This window comes from Lipotes vexillifer, unplaced genomic scaffold (genome assembly GCF_000442215.2).
Source record: "Lipotes vexillifer unplaced genomic scaffold, Lipotes_vexillifer_v1.1 scaffold241, whole genome shotgun sequence".
Classification (NCBI taxonomy): Eukaryota; Metazoa; Chordata; class Mammalia; order Artiodactyla; family Lipotidae; genus Lipotes; species Lipotes vexillifer.
This window is the reverse complement of record NW_006784922.1, coordinates 1,576,590-1,596,553: the sequence shown is the minus strand read 5'-3', so window position 1 is coordinate 1,596,553 and position 19,964 is coordinate 1,576,590. Positions and strand designations below refer to the sequence as shown.

The 19,964-nt window shown below is 47.5% G+C and overlaps 1 protein-coding gene across 1 annotated transcript in view; it reads right to left on the bottom strand.

Moving 5' to 3' along the window:
• Nucleotides 1–4,367: 4,367 nt before the first annotated feature.
• ZNF366 (zinc finger protein 366) overlaps nucleotides 4,368–19,964 on the bottom strand; it is an 18,538-nt gene continuing 2,941 nt past the window's right edge. The window contains exons 2-4 of the mRNA XM_007457055.1: nucleotides 18,193–18,384; nucleotides 7,864–8,038; nucleotides 4,368–4,894 (exon numbers count right to left, since the gene is read on the bottom strand). Coding sequence (XP_007457117.1) covers nucleotides 4,368–4,894; nucleotides 7,864–8,038; nucleotides 18,193–18,384 — 894 coding nt within the window. The remainder of the gene's footprint in view (nucleotides 4,895–7,863; nucleotides 8,039–18,192; nucleotides 18,385–19,964) is intronic.

The window sequence follows — 19,964 nt, the reverse complement described above, 5'->3', positions numbered from 1 at the left end:
TGGAGAAAGTCATTTCACTCTCCTGACCCTCCATTTCCTCATCAGTAAGATGGAGATAATAACCTTTGCCTCTCAGGGTTGCATGAGGCTTAAATGAGATCGAGTGTATAAGTCACCTGGCACAGTGCTTGGCAAATAACAGCATACAACGTTTAAAAGGGAGGCTTCCTGAGAAATGGACAGCTTCCCACGCTGACACAGCTTTGTGAGTGCTCTGGTGAAGAGAGAGAGCTGAGTGTTCAGTTTTCTGGCCAATTCACTGATGGTAATAATAATGGCTAAGTCTTACAAGGCATACACTGTGAGCCAGGCACAGGAGTGTCTTCATATATTAACTCATTTAACACACAAAACAATCTGGTGAGAAGGTGCTGTTCTGGGTCCCATTTTACAGATGAGGAGACTGAGGCACAGAGAGATGCTCACAAACTCGTCTCAGGTCCCAAGACTGGAAGTGAGAGAGCTGGGCTTTGAATCCAGGAACCTGGCACCAGAATCTGTGCTCTTGCCCACGAGAACATATATTGTACAAAGAACTCGACGCAGAATAAAGTAATCCTGCCTCTAACCTCCCACTTCTCCATGACACCCTTCCAGAACTAATTTTTCTGAATAGGAGAGAAGAGGGTGAGGAAGATGTCACCCGCCTGCTGCTGAGCTGAAGTTTATTCATCCTTTTTGAAGCCTTGAGGGAGGGAGACATCACCCGTGTCTCCCTGGGGCCAAGACGCCCACCAGTAGGCACTGCTCTGGCAGATCATCTGAGGGCAGGAGTAAGACATTGACAGTGGCAGCTTCCTTGCAAAATTTCAGGTATTCACAAATAATTAACTCAGTTTTTTCAACACGTCTTTATTTGCTTAAGTTAACAAAATATAGGTTACATGCTATTTTCAGGTAAACTGCTTTTTCACTGAAGCAGAAAGCAATATTCACAACTTGGGTTGCTACACACTTTGAGTTTTATTTTTAAATAGCAAGCCAGAATTCTGTACAAAATCAACATTTGGTGTAATGTTGTCCAAATATGTGAAGGATTTTAAATGTTAGCTCTGTTACATTTTGTTCCAGCAAAGCAGACAAAGATCATAATTCAAAACGTGATGTTAATATTTTATTAAATGGCCTCAGGGCTTAATAAATACAGTATGCACATTGGGTTGTCTCATGTAACTACTCATATACAAATATACCAGTTACCCTTCTGGGGTCATGGAAAGTCAGCCTCAGTCTCATGGCCAGTGGGGAGTCAAATTTTTAAAGAGAGAGAATGAGTTGAAAGGCAACAAGAGGGGGTAATCATAGGCCGGAATAAGAAGGATAAAAGAAAAATATGCCAGTTGGCTGGGTCAGTTGGTTGGTTCAAAGACAGTGGTCAAAAGCCTGGAAAGCATTTGGTAGTGACCTATTTTCAGAGTGTCACAATGTGATGGATTTCATGCTATCCTGGTCCTGGGACTGCTGATGACCTTGGATGGTTTCCTTCCTTAATTCTCTTGAGGATGGCCTCATGGCTTCTCTTTCAGACTTGCATCCTGGTTAATTAGCTCTAGGCAAGGTTGGCCAACTCTTCCCTTAGCTCTGCACTATATGGGCATAGGGTGCCCATATAATTTACCACCCAAACTGGAACACTTTTGAGAGTTAAGGTGACACTCTTAGTAACTACCTGGGGACAACAGGTATAGGCCCGGGTTGTCCCAGGCCAACCAGGATGTTGGTCACATACAAAACCAAGGTTTTAGCCTTGGTTCTCAGAAGGTCAGTGCATATGAACCAGTGGGTTATATCTAATTAAGTCTCTCATATCCAGAGTCAAGAATGAAAAACAGGCTTTAGAATACATTCCATAACAATTTTTTATGACTTTTCCTAGACCCTTTTCTCTTCCTCCAAATGAAATTTTACTTGGAAGGCTAACACAGAAAACAGATGGAATTTGAGCCGCTCTGAGTGAAGTGGGGATATGGGTTGAGAATTTTTCCTCCCCTGGCAGCTCTAGAAGGGCCTAAGAGGGACCTCTTGCTTCTCAGCACACAATGTGGAAACCAGCATTCTAGACTCTTTCCATCTCAACATTAACTTGTTTCTCAAACACTCCCACATGATTCGTTTTGGGTGGAAAAGTCTACAGCTTGCTATGCTAGACTTTCTAGTTCCTATTCCAGCTCCGCACACCCAGAACAAACTGGAAATCTGCAGCCTTTGTAGCAGGTCCTCAACACCTGGCTGCTGAAAGAATGAATATGTGACAGGACCCTAGGAGGAGGCCTCACAGAACACTCTGCCAGCCTCTGAGTGATGTCATCAGAGACACTGATGAGCTGTATTAATAATAATGGACGCAAGGCAAATTGCCCCTATGAAGATCTGGATGGATTCTTGGCCCAGGGTTGTGCTGGTAACCGCAGAAAACCACACTCTTCCCTTCACCATCCCCTTGGCAGGTGCTCTGACCTTGGGGCATCGGTGGCCGTAGCCAACACAAGCAGCTTCGGCACGTCGTAGTGGTGGTGAGGCTGGGCGAAGGAGGCTTAAGCCAGGCAGCGGGAGGAACGAACGCCTCAGGGATTGACACAGCGCACGTGTGACCGACAAGAACTAGATGAGGCTGACGGGGAAGCACCTTGGCCAAGAGAAAAAGCCAGCATCCCACAGGCAGAGGTGGGCCAGGTCGCCTAAAGAAATGTGCTGGTAACTTTGAGAGGAGAAGCAACTGATAAACAGCACCTATAGCTCCGCAAGTGTGGGTTGAAACTACCAAGGGGCAGTTTTTACACAAACACAGACACAGTACCAGAGGGTCACTGCTTATGGTCAGTCACACATATGTGACATCCTGTCAGCACTGCTTTATTTGTCAAACGCCGGTGCCTAAGGGAAGCCTACCTGCGGGGCTCGACCCACGCTTCACAGCCACTACCACTCACTGGACTCACGATTCACACATCTAGGAAGAAATAATTAGTCACTATAGGCTGGCTATGTATTTTTAAACATTAAGTGACCATAAGCAACACAGGCGTCATTTCTAGTACAAAAAGTGTGTGTTTATACAGCGTGTGTGTGTGTGTGTGTGTGTGTGTGTGTGTGTGCTTCCTCTCGTGAGGCTCTTACAGAACAGTTAAGAAGGCCTAAGTCAGCAGTATGATTTCAAGGTCTCCTGCTTTCTATCTTAATGAGTCTAAAGCCAGAAGCTGAAATATTTATGGAGTCCCTGGGAGGGGGTCTTGAGAGCCACTATTTTAGCCTAGTCAATCTTTCTCAACCCTGGCTGCACATAAGAGTCATCTGGGGCAACTTGGAAAATAACCAGTGCTGGAGCTCCACACTCTAGACCAATTAAATCAGGACCTCAGGGGGTCAGGCCCCAGCACTGGTATTTTTTAAAAGGCTCCCTGAGATGATTCTAATGTTCAGGTAGCACTGAGAATACAGCCCAGAAAATCCTTTACTAGTGATTAGCCTATGGTTATTCTAATACTCTAAATAAGTCAGAGCTTAAATTTCAGGGAGAATTCCTCCCCCCGCCCCAGCTCCAGCACTGAGGAGAAATCCACTGCTCATGGGGTGACAACTCTTCCTGCAGCTGCTTTATGGCGCATGAAGCCTCGAGCAAGGTCTCCAGGAGGGAGCTCTGCTCAGGACACAGGGTTAGCCTGCAGATGCTGAGCACTGTCGGGCTATCTGAAAATATGCCCCAAATGCCACATCTGATGAAGGTAGCAGAAGCCAAATGAGGCAGACCCAGCCAGGGGTCTAAGTATTGCTGTTTTTTCCTTAGTCAAAATTATTCTTATTCTCTTGAAATGTTATCTTATATCTGCAGCAACTACTTGAGAAGGTCCTCTTCAGTAACTCACCCTCCTGTGTCATTTCTGGCGTTTTTTGATTATTTAATCTAGCAAATTTTAAACTATATACAACTACTCATATTTTCATCTATCTGGAAAAATATTATACCTTTTATACATTCAACTAAAGAGTCATTAATAAGGTAACATGTCAAGCACCATAGTTTTGCAACTAGAAAGAAATTTACCGTATTAGTCAATGGAAAATATAATTTCTAAAAGCACCTCAGCATCAGCTTACCGTTAGATGTCTGGAAGAATATGTACAGTTTATTACACTGGAGATCCACGAAATAAAATTGAAGAAGACCTTGCATGTGTGTTAAAAATCAAGGGCCCAATGAATGACCTGAGACGCATTTACATGAGTGAGGACGTCCCTGCTCATTTAGTCTGAGCCATTTGTAAAGATTCGTGCCCTTCTCCAGCCTCCAGCAAATGAGAGCTCATGCGGAAAGCTGTACTTGCACAGCCTAGTGCTCATTTTCCAAGTGTAATTTTTAAACGGTCCACTTAGATCCCTAAAAGCACTGCTTGGTTTTCCATTTTCCTCTCCAGTAATTCTTTTAAACTCTCATCTCTGTGCTTGAAGTACAAGTAATCAGAAAAGGAGGGGCCCCGCCGAGCGCTCTGCAGGGCCCGGAGGAGGCCAGGACACTCGTCTCTGCGGGCAAACTCTCTCTCCCGGCCGCCCTCGGGCCCAGGGCTGGCCCGGCTCCTCGGCTGGAGGTCCCCTTGCGGCGTGTCCTCCCCTGCCTGCGCCTCCGCCCTGGGGCCCGACTCGGCCTTGGCGGACAGGTCCTGCGGCGCGCAGAGCGGCGGGCTGCGGGGGCCGAGGCCCGGGCTGTCCCGCCCCGCCTCGCAGCAGTTGTCGTCGTCGTCCTCCTCGTGGCAGGAGCTGCCCCTGGCGCTCTCCGCGTCCGGCTGGAAGGCCGGCCCCTTGGCCCGGCGCCTCTGGGACAGGTCGAAGGGTTCCTCCTGCTGCAGGCTCCTCAGGCCCCCCGCCGTCTGCGCCCCGGCAACTCTCCCCCTTCCAAAACCTGCCGGAGCAAAGGCACGTTCAGGCCCCGGGAAACGTTCAGGTCGCTGGGCGGAACCCAGGGCCGGTTAGTGTAGCTTACTTTTGCATTTGAAAAATAGAGAAATCCCCAGGAAGGCTGTAGAGAGATGGGCCTTGTCACAGATGGAGTCTACATCGGTATGACTCCTTTCAGGGGAATTTGGCAACATGCAAGAAAAGCTTTAAAAATAAGCACACCTTTGACCTAGCAGTTACACTACTGAGAATTTAAACTATGAAAATAGTCTGGCAGATGCACAAAATGTATACGTAAGGATGCTCATCACCACGCTTTTAATAGTGAGACTGTGAAAACAATGATCAATTTAACGATAGAGGTTTGTTTAAATGAATAATAGTACCTCCATACAATGAAGGTATTATGTGTGTAGACGGTACTTCTATGTGTGGAAGATGTAGAGACCTATTACTGATCATAAAAGGTATTCTCTATATACTTTAAGTAAAAGAAATATATATTTATCATATATATTATTTAGCATATATATTAATAGTGTAGATTCTATTTTGTGTATCAAAAAATATCTGGAAGGACATATGCCAAAATCTCAAAAATGATTAACTATGAGGTGATGTTTACATTTTCCTTTTCACTTCAAATATATTTCTTTTTAACAGTGAGCACACATTTTACCATAAGAAAAAAAATAAAACAATAACAGAGATATTTTCAACTTGAAAAAAGCCCCAGATATTCCATTTGGGACCAAGGGGGCCACCCCATAACTGGGCCCCCTGAGCATAGACAGAGTAGGTAGGGAGGGTGCAGGAAGGTCCTCTGAGGAGCTCAAAAGCCCTTGTGTCCCAGCACAAGGGTCCTTGCTGTTGGGCACAGTGATGTAAGAGGGTCTCATTTTTAGTTTCAGTTTGAAGGCCCTTGTAGGGATGGACTTTTCAGCAGCCAACAGGCATGTGGTAGGGCTCCACCTGATTTGATCTTGGAGGTGTCTGCCCGTGGTAAGCCAGCAGCCAGGCCCTGAGGACCAGGCGGGGAGGACTGAAGAGAGGGATAGGAGGGAGGGGGCTGGGGTGCGGCCAGACCCTGCTGCACAGGGGGAAGCAGGCTTCTGGGGTGGGGATGCACAAAGGAAGCCGAGGTCCAATGCTGCCTGCTTTATGGTGTGGTCAGGCGATGAAGCTGTCTGTAGCTTTAATCTTGTCAGGGGCACAGGGAGGATCTTTTTAATCTGGGTCTTGATTTTTGAGCCATTTCAAAACCTAGAGTGAAGAAATGCTAACACCTTTTGTAGCTGAAAACATTAAAATTGTTGAAAGTCTGTTAAAAACTTTCAAAGCAACTCTCTGATATATGGTGATGCTCTTGATTTTTCCAGGAGAATGACAGTCTGTAGTTGCCTGTTAGGATATGAGTATCCATATGCGGTAAGTCCTGGTGAGCAAGTCAGGCTTTCAGATGCAGGACTGTCTCCTCATCACCTTCTGTGTCTCTAGCCCTGGTGACTGAGCATACTTCACCTATTCTGGAAGAATCCAGGCCTAGCTTGGGAAGCAGCTCAGGCAACCAGAGATGCAAAGAATGATTCAGAAAAAGAACATTCTCAGGGAAATAAAGTGCTTTTGTTTTTTGACCAGAATTTTTTCAGGGCTTTTGTACAAACTCCAGGCCTTGTTTTATGATGATCACAGTTTCCTCTCAACCAGGAGTCACCACAAACTCAGTGGGTGTTTGAGAAACCTGAAAGCTACCATCATTTTGTTTCATGCTGGGTGTGCACGCGTGCATCCTATTCATGAATCTGGGTGCCCAGTTGACCACCTCTCTTGTAAACGGGTGGGAGAAGCGGCAAACATGAACAACCCCGCCCATGTTTTTACCCAGTGCGGTAAGCACTGGCTGGAGCCAGAAATTCCTGAGTTAGAATCTCAGTTCTGCCTTCAGACCTGCTGTTTGACCTTGAGCGGTTTATGTAACACCTCTTGGCCTTGGTCTCCATTTCCATAAAATGAGAATAACACAGTCTACTTTGTGGAATATTGGGGACGAGCAATAAAATCTAAGTGCATCACCCTGTGCTTGGATCATATGTGAATCAGAACATGTCAGCCAGTTAACATGATATTGTAAGTTACGTATATGTGTGTCTTCTCTCCCCACACACAGACCTCCCAGAGGGCGAATGAAGGTGGTCTCATTCCCCTCGTATCTGCCATGGCATATAGCACACTGCATTGGACAGAGAGCATTTACTGCCCATTTATTGAAGGACAACCTACTGAACCCAGTACATGTGGAACATAAACTCTTCACTGCTAAGGAAGGAAGGGACCGAGAAGATGAAGGAGGCAGAAACTTTCTTCAGTTCAGTTAGGGCTCAGCTCGGGAGACTCACTACTCTGCCTATGGGCCAATCAGCCCTACCAAGCAGGAAAACTGTGCTTGCGAGTTTCTGGTTGTGAACAGATAGACGAGACCTAGCCTGCTACAGACACACTTCTGCTGACAGCAGAACTTGCAGACCTGCCCCTTAACAGCAGTGCGATAAAGAGGATACAATAAGGCTTTAGAGTCAGAAAGGTCTGTGTTCAAATTCTCCGTCTGCTGCTTTTCAGCTGAGCAAGTTAATATTTCAAAGCCTCGTAACAGAAGTTCCTCCAGCCTGGAGTTACTATCAAGATTCACAGAGACCAAGCACCTGCTGCAGGGTCTGGAACAAAGAACTAATAGTGGTACCGAGTGGCATCATTATGATATTCTAATCTACCCCCTAAAATTCACTTTTACTTACCACCCTCAGATACCAGCTTTACGTGTGTTACAGCAACACTGCCAACCTGCTCCCGCTACTCTGCTGTGGTCTTGAGAATTATGCTCCCTTTTATGACGGTAAGAATAACCCCCCAAAGTAAAGCTCCCTAAAGACAAGTTCAGCTCCCATTTGTTCCTCACTGGCCTGGAAGGGTGATTACCTTGAGAGTGGAGGCCCCGCTCCATGACCCCATGCTTCACTTTCATGTGGCGTGTCAGGTTCCCCTTCAGGGTGAACTTGCTGGGGCAGTAGAGGCACTTGAAGGGTTTGCTGTCAGAGTGCAGGTGCATGTGGCCCATTAGGTTGTGCATCCGGTTGAATTCCTTCCCACACAGCTGTGAAGACAGTGATGAAGAGAACACAGGTTACTCAAAGGCAGGGACCCTGCCCAGGTGGCCACACCCAGGCCTCTGTGAGGACGGATGTGTTGCTACTTTGTCTGGATCTTGGCATTTTTAAGTTGCTTGCAAAGAAACTGTCCCCATGGAAGTCAAGGAGGGGCTGGGTCGAGCCCAGGTTCAGAGGTAGAACAGGTAGGGATGGATTCATGAGATTTTACTCCTGTTGTATTGGGATTTTTAAACTCAAGGTAAAAATTGCAAAGCTATTAAAGCTTCTTCTGAACGGCAACCTTTTGGAAAGGAGAAAAGCTGCTCTGAAAGCAATTGCTCAAAGTGTGCTTCACTTGAATGATAAGGATACGATGACTTGTTTAATATTTATGGAGTGTTTACAATATGGAAGGCACTGTCCCAAGTCTGCCATGGAATATCTCATTTAACCCACATCAGTCGTATGAGATGGGTGCTGTTCTCATCCCTATTTTACAGACGGACAAACTGAGGGATTAAGAGTAAAGACTGGCCAAGGCTCACAGATGGAGCTGGGATAATAAACTCAGGTCCTCGGACACCAGAGGCCACACCGTCCATCACCACATCATACTGTGTCCCCCCAGTATAACTCTTCTGTTAGACTATATCAGGCAATGCTTTTCTAATTTTTAAATTTGCTAACTTTGGGGATGGATTTCAGAGTTAAAAGGAAGGAGTGTGTCTTTTCTCTGGGTAGAGATCTGAAGTACTGAAAATATCATCCTAGGTATACAAAAAGCAAACATATTTTATTCACTTTTTTAAAATTTCTGTCTCCATCAAATTGCAAAAACATGATGGACCACCGCAGTTCTCCAGCTCCTTTGGGAAGAACAGAACTGCCTTTTCAAAGGCAATGTGTGCAGATGCAGATGGTGTAAGACAGAAGCAGTTGTTCTGGGGTGCTTTCCTTGCTTTTCTTGTCCCCAAGCTTCAGCACAGCAGGGTTTGGAAGCTCCAGCCCTTCCTTGACTGTGCTGTGAGGAATGCAAAGAAGGATTCTGTGCCTGTGCTGGGACCAGAGCATTAAGGGAGGAACATTCTCCTTCCCTTTCCCTTCCCACCCTCAGAGGCCCATGTCGTGAGGGTAGTGATATGAGGCAAGAGGTGCCCAGAGAGAGGATGCCGGGTACAGCATCCTCCGAAGCTGACACCCTCCTCCTTTCTCACCGAGAGATGTTTTCAGGGCCACTGTGGAGGTTCTGGGTTGAACTTTTATTAATGAAGACAGTGTTTTCTTCAGGTGGCTATGGAGGTGAGAGCTGAGCTGGCCTTGGAAGAATGGGTACACCTAACAACTGTGACCTTGGGAGATTAGCCTAAAAGAATGCAGGGCAGGAAGAGGAAGCCATCCTGGGATTACAGATTTGTCACAGATAATCCATGCATGAATAATAAACGGCTGGTTCTGTATTTTTAAATGATTCCTGTTTGGGGGTTTTACGTACTTTTTCCCTTTTTACTTCCTTACTAGCGAGAATGAACTCAGCATACTGGTACCCCACACTCAGTATTCAGAGCACCCCTCACCACATTCATTTGGAAAAGGTGACCCAAGAGGGGAAAAGCCGAGAGAGTGGGTCTAATTTAGGGGAAAGTATGGATACTTGCTTTCTCTTTATTCTCAACCGAGACAATTTATAAAGATATTTCAGCCTGTGGCTCAGTTTTGCCCGTGTGTGAGAGTTCTGGTAGAGTTCTCTTTATTAGCTTAGTTTATCCAGTCAGTCATGGGTCATTCTAGAAAAGATATATCTCATTTGGTTCATGGGACAGTTCTGATTATTCGGGGCAATGCTGCTGCTGGACTTGCTGAGCTGAACGGTCCTTCGTTAGACTGCAGCATCTCTGAAGGCTCTGCCTGCCTTTGGGTTACAATCCCTGCCTAGCACCAGGCTTGACACATGATAGTTCCTTAGTAAGTCTCTGTTGAGTGAGTGAAGGGGTGAGGCACGTTGCAGCAGCAGATCTGCAAACAGCAAAAGCCATGGGGAGTTAAGCACAAGACATGTAGGTGGAGGGGAGATAGAGGTTGGAAGGTCAATTAGGCCACTGCACTGGTCCAAGCCTGGATGGGTCTCATGGTCCTATAGGCCAGACGGAGAGAACTGAAGGAAGAAATGGGTTCCTCTTTCCTTTAGTGACTTGCATGGAGGGTGATATTCCACTTTTAGTTATCATCTGTGGTAGCTGAGGTATTAGAAGCTGGATTGGTCTGAATGGGTTTTATAAAGGAGAAGAAATTTTAGCCTAACCTTGAAGAATATGTGGGGTGCCTTTTGTTTTTGTTTTGACACAAGAATAAAGTCTCCTCATTAAATATTTTCAGGCACTTCAATCAACCTTAAACTACAGGCACAGTAACTATTACTATTGTGATAATGATCCACCGCTTGTTGCTGCTGCAACTGCTGTAACTCTGGGGTTAGAGCAGTTCCTGTAATTCACCTGCCTGACGTCGCAGCTCCCTTCCCCCGTCACCCTACCTCCACCCAACACACATGTGCACACATAAAGAGGGCGACTGCTGGGTATTTTCCAGATTCTTCCTCAGCCTCCGAAAAGCAACCTTTTATGATCATCATAGCTGAGTGTGCGTTTTCTACTCTAATGCTTTTCTGGATCAATTCATTCAGTACTGAACTTCCTAGGACATTTTAGTGGTATATGGGGACATTAGGATGTTTTATCATTTTAATGAATGATGTTGTCTCCTGAAGTCATGGCCTACAGCCTCAGGGAAGAAGCTCCACTGTGGAGCGTGGCCGGTCAGCTATATTATCTGATGTGTGATTGGTAAAGAAGACTAATTTTGTTGCTGTGGATAAAATTTAATTTTTATATATGGGAGTTACCCTCCATGGTTTATGATAGGCTACTGAGAGCCAGTGGAGAGCTTTCCCAGGGCTAAGCAATAATGTGTCAACTCTGAAAGATGTTTAGGGCACTAAAAGGTGTCCCAGGTAGTATTCAGAAACATAAGAACTACCTTCCTCTTCTCTGAGGCCAACCCCAGTATCAAGTACAGGGCTACACACATAGTAACACTTAGTGAATATCTAAGTATATGGTTAGGAAAGAAACAACCAAGTCAGGAAAAATATCACCTCCTTATGCAAAAATTCCACAAGGCAGCCATCACCAACTCTCTCTCATGCCCCCTTTAAAGCTATACATATTAGTTTGCAAACCAAAATCCTCAGTGGCAGAAGGACAGAGACAGTTAACTCAGGACCTGAAGTACTTGGACACCACTCACATCTCAGCAGTTGGTACCCTTAGCTCCTTCCTCTCAGCCTCTGACCCTTCCACAAGCCCTTCGGTCCTTATCCAGAACACCTGGCCTCTTCGTCCTTCTCAGAGGATTGTCCTCACACAACTATACACAAATGGGGCTTCCCTGGTGGCGCAGTGGTTGAGAGTCCGCCTGCCGAGGCTGGGGACGCAGGTTCGTGCACCCGGTCCGGGGAGATCCCACATGCCGCGGAGCGGCTGGGCCCGTGAGCCATGGCCGCTGAGCCTGCGCGTCCGGAGCCTGCGCTCCGCAACGGGAGAGGCCGCGACAGTGAGAGGCCCGCGTACCGCAGAAAACAACAACAACAACAAAAGCTATACACAAAAGAACGCATATATTTTGTGTCTGTGAAATGCGGAGAGGTCTCTCAGGCACCATTAGTGAAGAGGGACCACAGAAGGAGGGCTGGGGCAATTAGAGACGGCACCCTCAGGTGGGGCTCGAGTGCGAGCTCTAAGCAGAATCCTGGTAGTAGAGGAGAGGAGCAGACGGGAAGGAAGGAAAGCTGGGAGGGAGCATCCGAACTCTAGTTTCTTCTCCTGGGCACAGCAGTCATCTGTAAGGCCCCCTTTCATCATGAGACATGAGGTTAAGAGCTTGCCCAAGTCAAGACTTGCTGAATCACCTGCTGCCAAGGTCTGTGGAGATTAAAGCCACAGTACTGGTACAGGAAGCTGCTGGAGTGATAAGGAGTCAGATGTCATCTTGCAGGTGGTCATCTCAACCAGTCCAGCCCTTTTGAACTCTCAGTTGCTCTAATGAGCAGTATTAGTGTGCTTCTGACATTAAATATCAGTTTTGCCACCAATACCCACTTTTATACCTACTTTTTTTTTTTTTTTTTGCGGTACGCGGGCCTCTCACTGTTGTGGCCTCTCCCGTTGCGGAGCACAGGCTCCGGGCGCGCAGGCTCAGTGGCCATGGCTCACGGGCCCAGCCGCTCCGCGGCATGTGGGATCTTCCCAGACCAGGGGCACGAACCCGCGTCCCCTGCATCGGCAGGCGGACTCTCAACCACTGCGCCACCAGGGAAGCCCTATACGTACTTTTAAAGAGAGAGGTGGAAGCCTGTTGCTTACTTCCCTGGTGGCACAGTGCTTAAGAATATGCCTGCCAATGCAGGGGACACGGAATTGACCCCTGGTCCGGGAAGATCCCACATGCCACGGAGCAACTAAGCCCTTGTGCCACAACCACTGAGCCTGTACTCTAGAGCCCGCAAGCCACAACTACTGAGCCCGTGCGCCACAACTACTGAAGCCCCTGCGCCTAGAGCCTGTGCTCCGCAACAAGAGAAGCCACCACAATGAGAAGCCCGCACACCACAACGAAGAGTAGCCCCTGCTCACCACAGCTAAAGAAAGCCCACACGTAGCAACAAGGACCCAATGCAGCCCAAAATAAATAAATAAATAAATATATAGAGATGGACCTCAACATGTAATAGAAAATTGGAACAAATGTTTTGAACTGCCCTTTAAAAATGGGTTGCATGGATCATTAGGCTTTGAGATGGCAGAACAGAGAGGCAGTGGTGAAACCCCAGAGCGATACAGAACTTGCTCCATTTTCTCTTCTGTAAAATGTCGATGATAATCTTAGTTTCCCATGAAGGCTTTTTTTAAAAAAAATAAATTTATTTATTTTATTTATTTTTGGCTGCATTGGGTCTTCATTGCTGCATACGGGCTTTCTCTAGTTTCAGTGAGCCGGGGCTACTCTTCATTGCGGTGCACGGGCTTCTCACAGCAGTGGCTTCTCTTGTTGTGGAGCATGGGCTCTAGGTACGCGGGCTTCAGTAGTTGTGGCTCGTGGGCTCTACAGTCCCGGCTCAGCAGTTGTGGTGCATGGGCTTAGTTGCTCCACGGCAGGTGGGATCTTCCTGGACCAGGGCTCGATCCTGTGTCCCCTGCATTGGCAGATGGATTCTTAACCACTAGGCCACCAGGGAAGCCCCTCCTATGAAGGTTTTTGATTCAGGTAAAGGGATTGGCAAATAGTAAGAGCTCAATAAATACTAGCTCTTATTACTATCATTATCATGTACATTTTACATTCTAGAAATAGTAAGTTCTTTGTGGATAAGGGTACTGTCTTTTTAAACCAAATTATGTGGAAGGAATATTAAGGAAGGACCTCAGTATTAAGGTATTGAGTAAATACCTGCCAGGTTACTTGAGGCATAAGAGAAATGTAAGCAGGTGTGGCTGAGGCAGCCCTGGGAATGTTGATGGAAAGAGAAGATTCATCCTAGATTGCAGGCTTTGGGGAGCCTATTATCTGGCTCTCTGATGCTCCATCAGCCCTTTAAACAGCTGGCAGAGGCCCTGTCCCCTTATCTTCATAGAAGCTCCTAATTCTGGCCTCCTGACGCCCCTTTCCTCCCGGGTCCAGGCAACTTCCTGTGAGTCTCAGAGACAGCGCTGACAGCCAGAGTCACAGAGAAGTCGCTGTGCACAGAAGCAGAGTGATGGCAGTGGGCAACCACTGGGCTGGGGCCAGAGGCCCACAAAGCCAAAAAGAGGCACGCTACTGAGACTGCGATGCACCAGGAAGCCTGTGTTTCCCTATTCTGAGAGGAAAGGTCAAAGAGCTGCAGCCTGCAGCCTCGGAGAATGGCCTCCGCTAAACTGCCCTTCCCTTACATCCTTCTCTCTCTCTCTCTCTCTTTTAATAAGAAGGGTGTTCCTTTCCTCAAAGGGAGAGAGAGGGAGGGAGGGAGAGAGAGACTGTAAACTGTCCAAAAGGACCGTGAGAAAACAGGAAGCTTTGAAAAGTACAAGAGAAAGCAAGATGAAATCTATTTGCAGGCGGGCCCCTGGGGACATGCGGGGCATTGTTAAGCAGGCAGTTCATACAGCTATATCCTTCCTTCTGCTGAGGAGGGCTTTGCTGCCAAAAGGCTGCTATCTGGTCACTGCCTTAACCCCCTCGATGCCAGCCTGAGAACCCTGATCCCAGGCACTGGGCCCCTGCAAGTCCCCACTGGGTTTCTCCCCGATGGAGCATCCAAGAGCTGGACGGGGAGATGCAGCCAGTTTGGTGGAGGCGGTGGGGACCCTTTTCAGGGAGACCTCATTCTTTTCTGTGTTCTTGCCTCAGCCTTCAGCCCTCCACTTTGGGCCAGGCTGCAGATGACCTGGTGATTCATAACATAGGCAGCTCCCGGCTTCACCCATCTCAAAGGAGAATTTGTCCCGGAAATTCTGGATGACTGCTTTTCCTGGACAGGTTTCCCAAAGACAGCAGCTGGTTCTTTGCTATTATGGAGTGTGGCTGCTACGAGGATAGCATCCAGATCAACCCCTGCGTGCTTACGCAGAATCTGGGAAGCATATTTCTGAAACATGGCTTAAGTCTACAGGCGCAGGTCTCTGGAGAAACTCCAGCTGGCTCCAAGAAGCAAGGAGTCCAGAAGTCGAGCCAATAGCAAAAGAACCCAGAAGGGCAGTAATTTTTTTATAAGAAAAAAAAAAAACCAGAAACCTTTCCTCCTCGAATTTTCCATCCTATTGTTAATGCCTAACCCCGCAGTAAACGAATATTTCTGTTTGCTGTGGACAGCTGTTTCCACTGAGCCAGGGCCAGAGAGAACCAGTTCATGTGGCCACAGCGGGAGGGATTTATGTTAGGAAGAATTTTTAGTGGTGAGAATCCCAGGAAATTAGAATCTGTTACTTAAAGACTCTCCCTTTTTTTTTTTTTTTTTTGGCAAGTTTTGGGGTAAAGGAGATGGAGTCAACTCTTGGAATATGGCTGGAGCAAGGTCTGCCTCTTTTATCCAGCCATGTCAGTCACATAAATGGAATAACCCTTCCCTGTTACCGCAATAGAGCTCAGGTTTAGTTGTCTGGGCCCGTTCTCCAGCATCACCGTGTAGCCAGCCATCCACTCCTCTCTGAGGGCTGTGAATTGCATGGTGATGAGCAAATGGCCCTCTGTTCCTCTCCCAACTCTCAGACCCCAGCAACCCCTACCCAGGGCCAGATTTCCAAGAATACAGTACAACATGAGTAAGAAGCAAAGTCCACAGGACACCATCTGGAGATGGCCTATCCCACAGTGGGATCTGGAGCTAGTTTATAAATACACAGGGCCCCATTACACAATCTGTAAATTCAGACACGCTCTGAAATTCCTTTGAAATGAAGAAGGGAGATGGTATGAAGAGGACACCAAGCAGGTGGCACTTTGCAGGGAGATGGGGACAAAGAGAGGAAGAACCTGGCAGTATGTTCTGGCACTCGCCAGGGGACAGAGGCTCCTGATCGAGGTGACTGACACCTGTTCTTATTTCAGGAGTGTCTAAGAATGGAGAAGGGCCACCTAAGTTTGACAAACATACACTTTAACATCCAGTTCTTTTTGTTCAAATGATACATACTGCCTTCTAGGCAGTCTCCGAACTCCGTGGTCTCCTGAGAGAACCTGCTCATCAGGAAGAAGTGACCTGTGCAGATGACCAGTCCAATTCCTGTGCCAGGCCCAACTCCCACTGCAGAGTTAAACTGTATTCTATCACAGCTGGCATTTCATGCTACAAGCCCCTCTCTTATGGGGTTTGATGGTGTGACCAGATATCTGGAGCCTTTATCCACCCTCAAGGAGATGTCAGATTGAGTTTCTGAACTGTATAGTTGACCAACAGACACCCTTTGAACCATGTGTGGTGCGCTATCATTGGGGTGAAGGGAGGCCTGGCATCATTGGGCCTATCATGTCCTGTCTCTATGCACTGGTACCAGAGAGAACACTCTAAATCCTCAAGGACCACTTGGTCCAAGACCCTCCAGGCCCCTCTTAGGCCCTTGAGGTAGAGAAACAGAACTGCCTCTGTGCCCCCAAATCACACACAGCTGGCAAGCCCTTTTCCTGCATTGGCTCTGCCCTGACGTATCCCTCTGTTTCAGAGATGTTTTCTGCCTGGTTTAACCACTACTGCTGGCCCTGAATTGGTGAGGTGGAGGAGGGAGCTGGCTGGTCTGGATGGACGTGGATTTTGGGGGGACTACAAACTATGCAATGGCTCCTGAGTATTTTAACGACTTTATGTGCCCCACCACCAGCTCATAAAAATACAGTTCATGCTCGAAGCCCAAGAGTAAACTCAACACAAGGAATGAAGAGGGGCGATAAGCCGCTGATAGCACCTCTACTTGTAGGAGTCAGTAAACCCCTGGCAGGCGGGAACAGCTCTGTTAAAAGTGAAGTGTTCAAGGGACTCAGCGAGGCGGAAGGGAAACCAAAGCCGTGTCTAAAGGGAGACAGAAGAGCTGGTCTGTGGAGTCCACAGGGTCCTGCAGCCAGGCCTGGCTTGACGGGTGTGTGGCCTGTGTGGTCACACGAGGCCCTGAACTCAGAAGTGTCCCGGGTTTGGTGTTACGCTCTGCTTTTATCGTCTTGAAATTCTGAATCGCATCTGAACAAGGGGGCCCCGTGTTCATTTTCCACCAGGCCCTGCGAATTATGTACACCATCCTGCATGCAGCTTCCTCCCCCTTCAGCTCAGATCACTCAAGATGGACATAAATTGACTTTCAAACCACTGGGAACTTGAAGGAAAGGAGGGGAAACACAAGTGGGTGGCAGGAAAAGGGCTGGAGGGAGACCCCTCCCTCCCCCACCTCCGGAGAATGCCCACACAGGTCTAGGGAAGCTCTGGCTCCTGACCCCTCTCACCCCGTCCAGGAGTGGCCAGCACAGGAAAGAAGTCAGCTTCACAGGGGGTTCCTTCAAGTGGGGGGACATGCTGCTGAGGGATTAAGGCAGGAACAGCCCCTGGAAGCAGGGAACCCTACTCCAGAAACAGGGATTGACAAAGAATATCATCTGGACCCCATCAGACACGCAGGACAGAGAGAAGGCAAATCCATTTCAAACAGAAAGGCTCTAACGATATCTGAACGTGGCGATTTCCCTCTGCTTCCCCCTCAGCCCTCTCCTCGTGACTGAGGTGTCACTGCCAGTACCTTCCTTGAATTAAACTGCCCAATCCTGAGCAAGGTTCCTTCTCATCTTAGAAGTGGAGGAGAGAAACAATGAGGGGAGGGGAGCCAGCCTGGGAAGCCTGAGCATTTCTGTGTCGTACCCGTCAGCGCCTTGGGCTTTACAAATCTCCAGCTCACACTTTCCCTTAGCGCATGAAATAAAAACCCCACCAAGTTAATGTGACACAGAGATTGTAACGAAGATGCTCCATCATATTCAGGAATAAACGAGAAGCACCTCAGCTGACCTTGCACACAGTTGTTCCTCTGCCCACGCAAGCATCTCTGAGGTCACCTGAGGGGCTAGCCTTGGAATCTCTTCCATCCCCTCCGGGAGACCTGCCCTCAAATTACAGTGCTCAGTCCAAGTGTGAGGAGGGCAGGAGCGGCAGGGAGTGGGAAGGGAAGGGGACAGGGCTGGAAGCTTCTCTGACTCCTCTCTGTGTTCTACTCACTGGCTTGTAAGGGGAAGAGGGCTACACCTGACTGCTGCTTTCTAGAGCACCAGCTCTCACACCGCCTTCATCCTTTAACGACCTCATTCCCCAAATGGGCCTTCCACCCTCAGCGCTCCCTGCACTGACTGTCTCCACGCCCTGTGCACCGATTCCACAGCGAGACACACAGGGCAGCTCCTAGGGCTCAGCTGAGCACAGCTGCGGTGGAGAGAGGCACAGAGCAGCAGACAGGCCTGGGCTTGGCCGCAGACCTACTCTGAGCTGCAGAGGTGCCTCTGATGAGACTGAGTAGAAGGTCCCCTGGAGATTCTTCCTGCACATCTGCACAGCCCTCTGAGCCCTCCCTCTCCATGCTCCTCCCAGGTAGCCGCCCACCTTGCATTTGAAGGGCTTCACATCTGAGTGGACGATCATGTGCGCCTTGAGGGTCTGTTTCTGCACGAAACTCTTGTAGCACAGGTGACACTGGTAGGCGCGGATGTTGGTGTGGATTAGCACGTGTCTCTTCATGTTGGCCAGCAGAGTGAACTCCCGCCCGCAGATCCCGCATTTGTGCTCCTTCACGCCCTGGGAGGGGGCAAGATGCAAAAGAACCGTGGTTAGCAGGTAGCAGACTTTCATCAGGACAGTAGTCTTTGCTTTTCTCTCTGCCACATAAATCCACGAAGGATTTGGTGAAAGATGTTGAGTTCCAAATGGTGTGCCTGCAGCCTTGTTAAACTACTATTTTCTTGAAAAGTGTTGATTACGTAATCCTTTTTTTTCTTCTAAAAACCATGAACTAGCCAGACTGTTAGAGGAAAAGAAAGCTACTGCTTTTGTTGTTCCTGCTGCTGCTGGGGTTAATTCTATGGTAACAGTTCTCAGGGATTAATAAGATTTTGGTAAGAGCACCATGGAATGAATGGTATGTGAAATGAGTCTAATCCGGCTTTCGTGATAATGAAAAAACAAAACCCCCTAAACTGATCATATCATTTCCCATATGAAAACCAATGTTCTCTTGAGTTCTCATTAATGGATTTGAAAATCCAAGAACAACTCACATCCACACTTCAAAAAATTACAACTCGATAATCACCTCTTGAGATGGTCCCCTGGGCTCCCACGGGCCACAGTGGCCTCTGTGTGATTTGGCTATGGAGCCTCCAAGCCGGCTTCTGTCCGATAGAGCAATTTGGCAGAGGACAGCTTTCTGAATTAGAAAAGGGGAAAGAAGAAGATTTTCTAGTTCCCTTGCTGTTTGTGAAGTGTTTTAATACTTAAGCATCAATGCCCTCAACTGAAAGCACTTCTAGGGACTCTCGGCGTGAGTAGAGTATTACCTAATCCTGACTAACCAGTGCTTGTCTGAAACAGCCGTTGCAAGAAATCTTGACCCAGAATGACTTTTTGGAAGGACCCAGAGCCATGGTATTAAAACTAGGTTATTGCAGGTTTCGAACAAGTCATTTAGCTAACAACTGTATCTTATAAAACCCATATGGCCTGATATTCATAGTGACCTAAGGCAGGAGGGGTTCCAAGGTTCCCTCTGCCTATATTTTCATCTCTTTAATTTGGGACATGGTAAGAGAGTACCACTCAGTTTAGGTGAGCCCATGGCACTAAAGGGTGAGTTTGGGTCTCTGCCCAGCTCTTTACTGGCTGCATAACCTTAGATGAGTCCCGCAGCCTTTCCTGGTGAAGGCTTCCTCATCTCAAGTTGACGTGCTGGGACATGAGAACCCGGGGGCTCTTTCTAACTGGAATACTGTCTAGTCTAGATGATTGCAGATGAGTATGGATTTATGCTAATGAAGAGATCTAAATTTTAATGTCCTCCTAAGAAGGTGAATTTTTTAAATGTGTTGCATATTCAAACAGTGAGTTTAAAAGTATTAAATTAATAAAAACTATTTTCTTGATGGGTTTAAAATTTACTTCAGCATCTTTCTTCTCAAGATTGTCCCTATACCTGGTTATGATCTAGTTAGTACCTACTTATCACTGTTTTTGGAATTCTCTAAAGAGAATTCTGTGAACAAAGTAAAATTCACATGTGGGCTGGCCTAGACCTCAAGTAAGTGAGAGACTGGACACAGCTTAGGGAACAAAGGAAGCTGCTGTGTCTTTAATAAGATCAATGAAATCTCAGAGAGGGGACC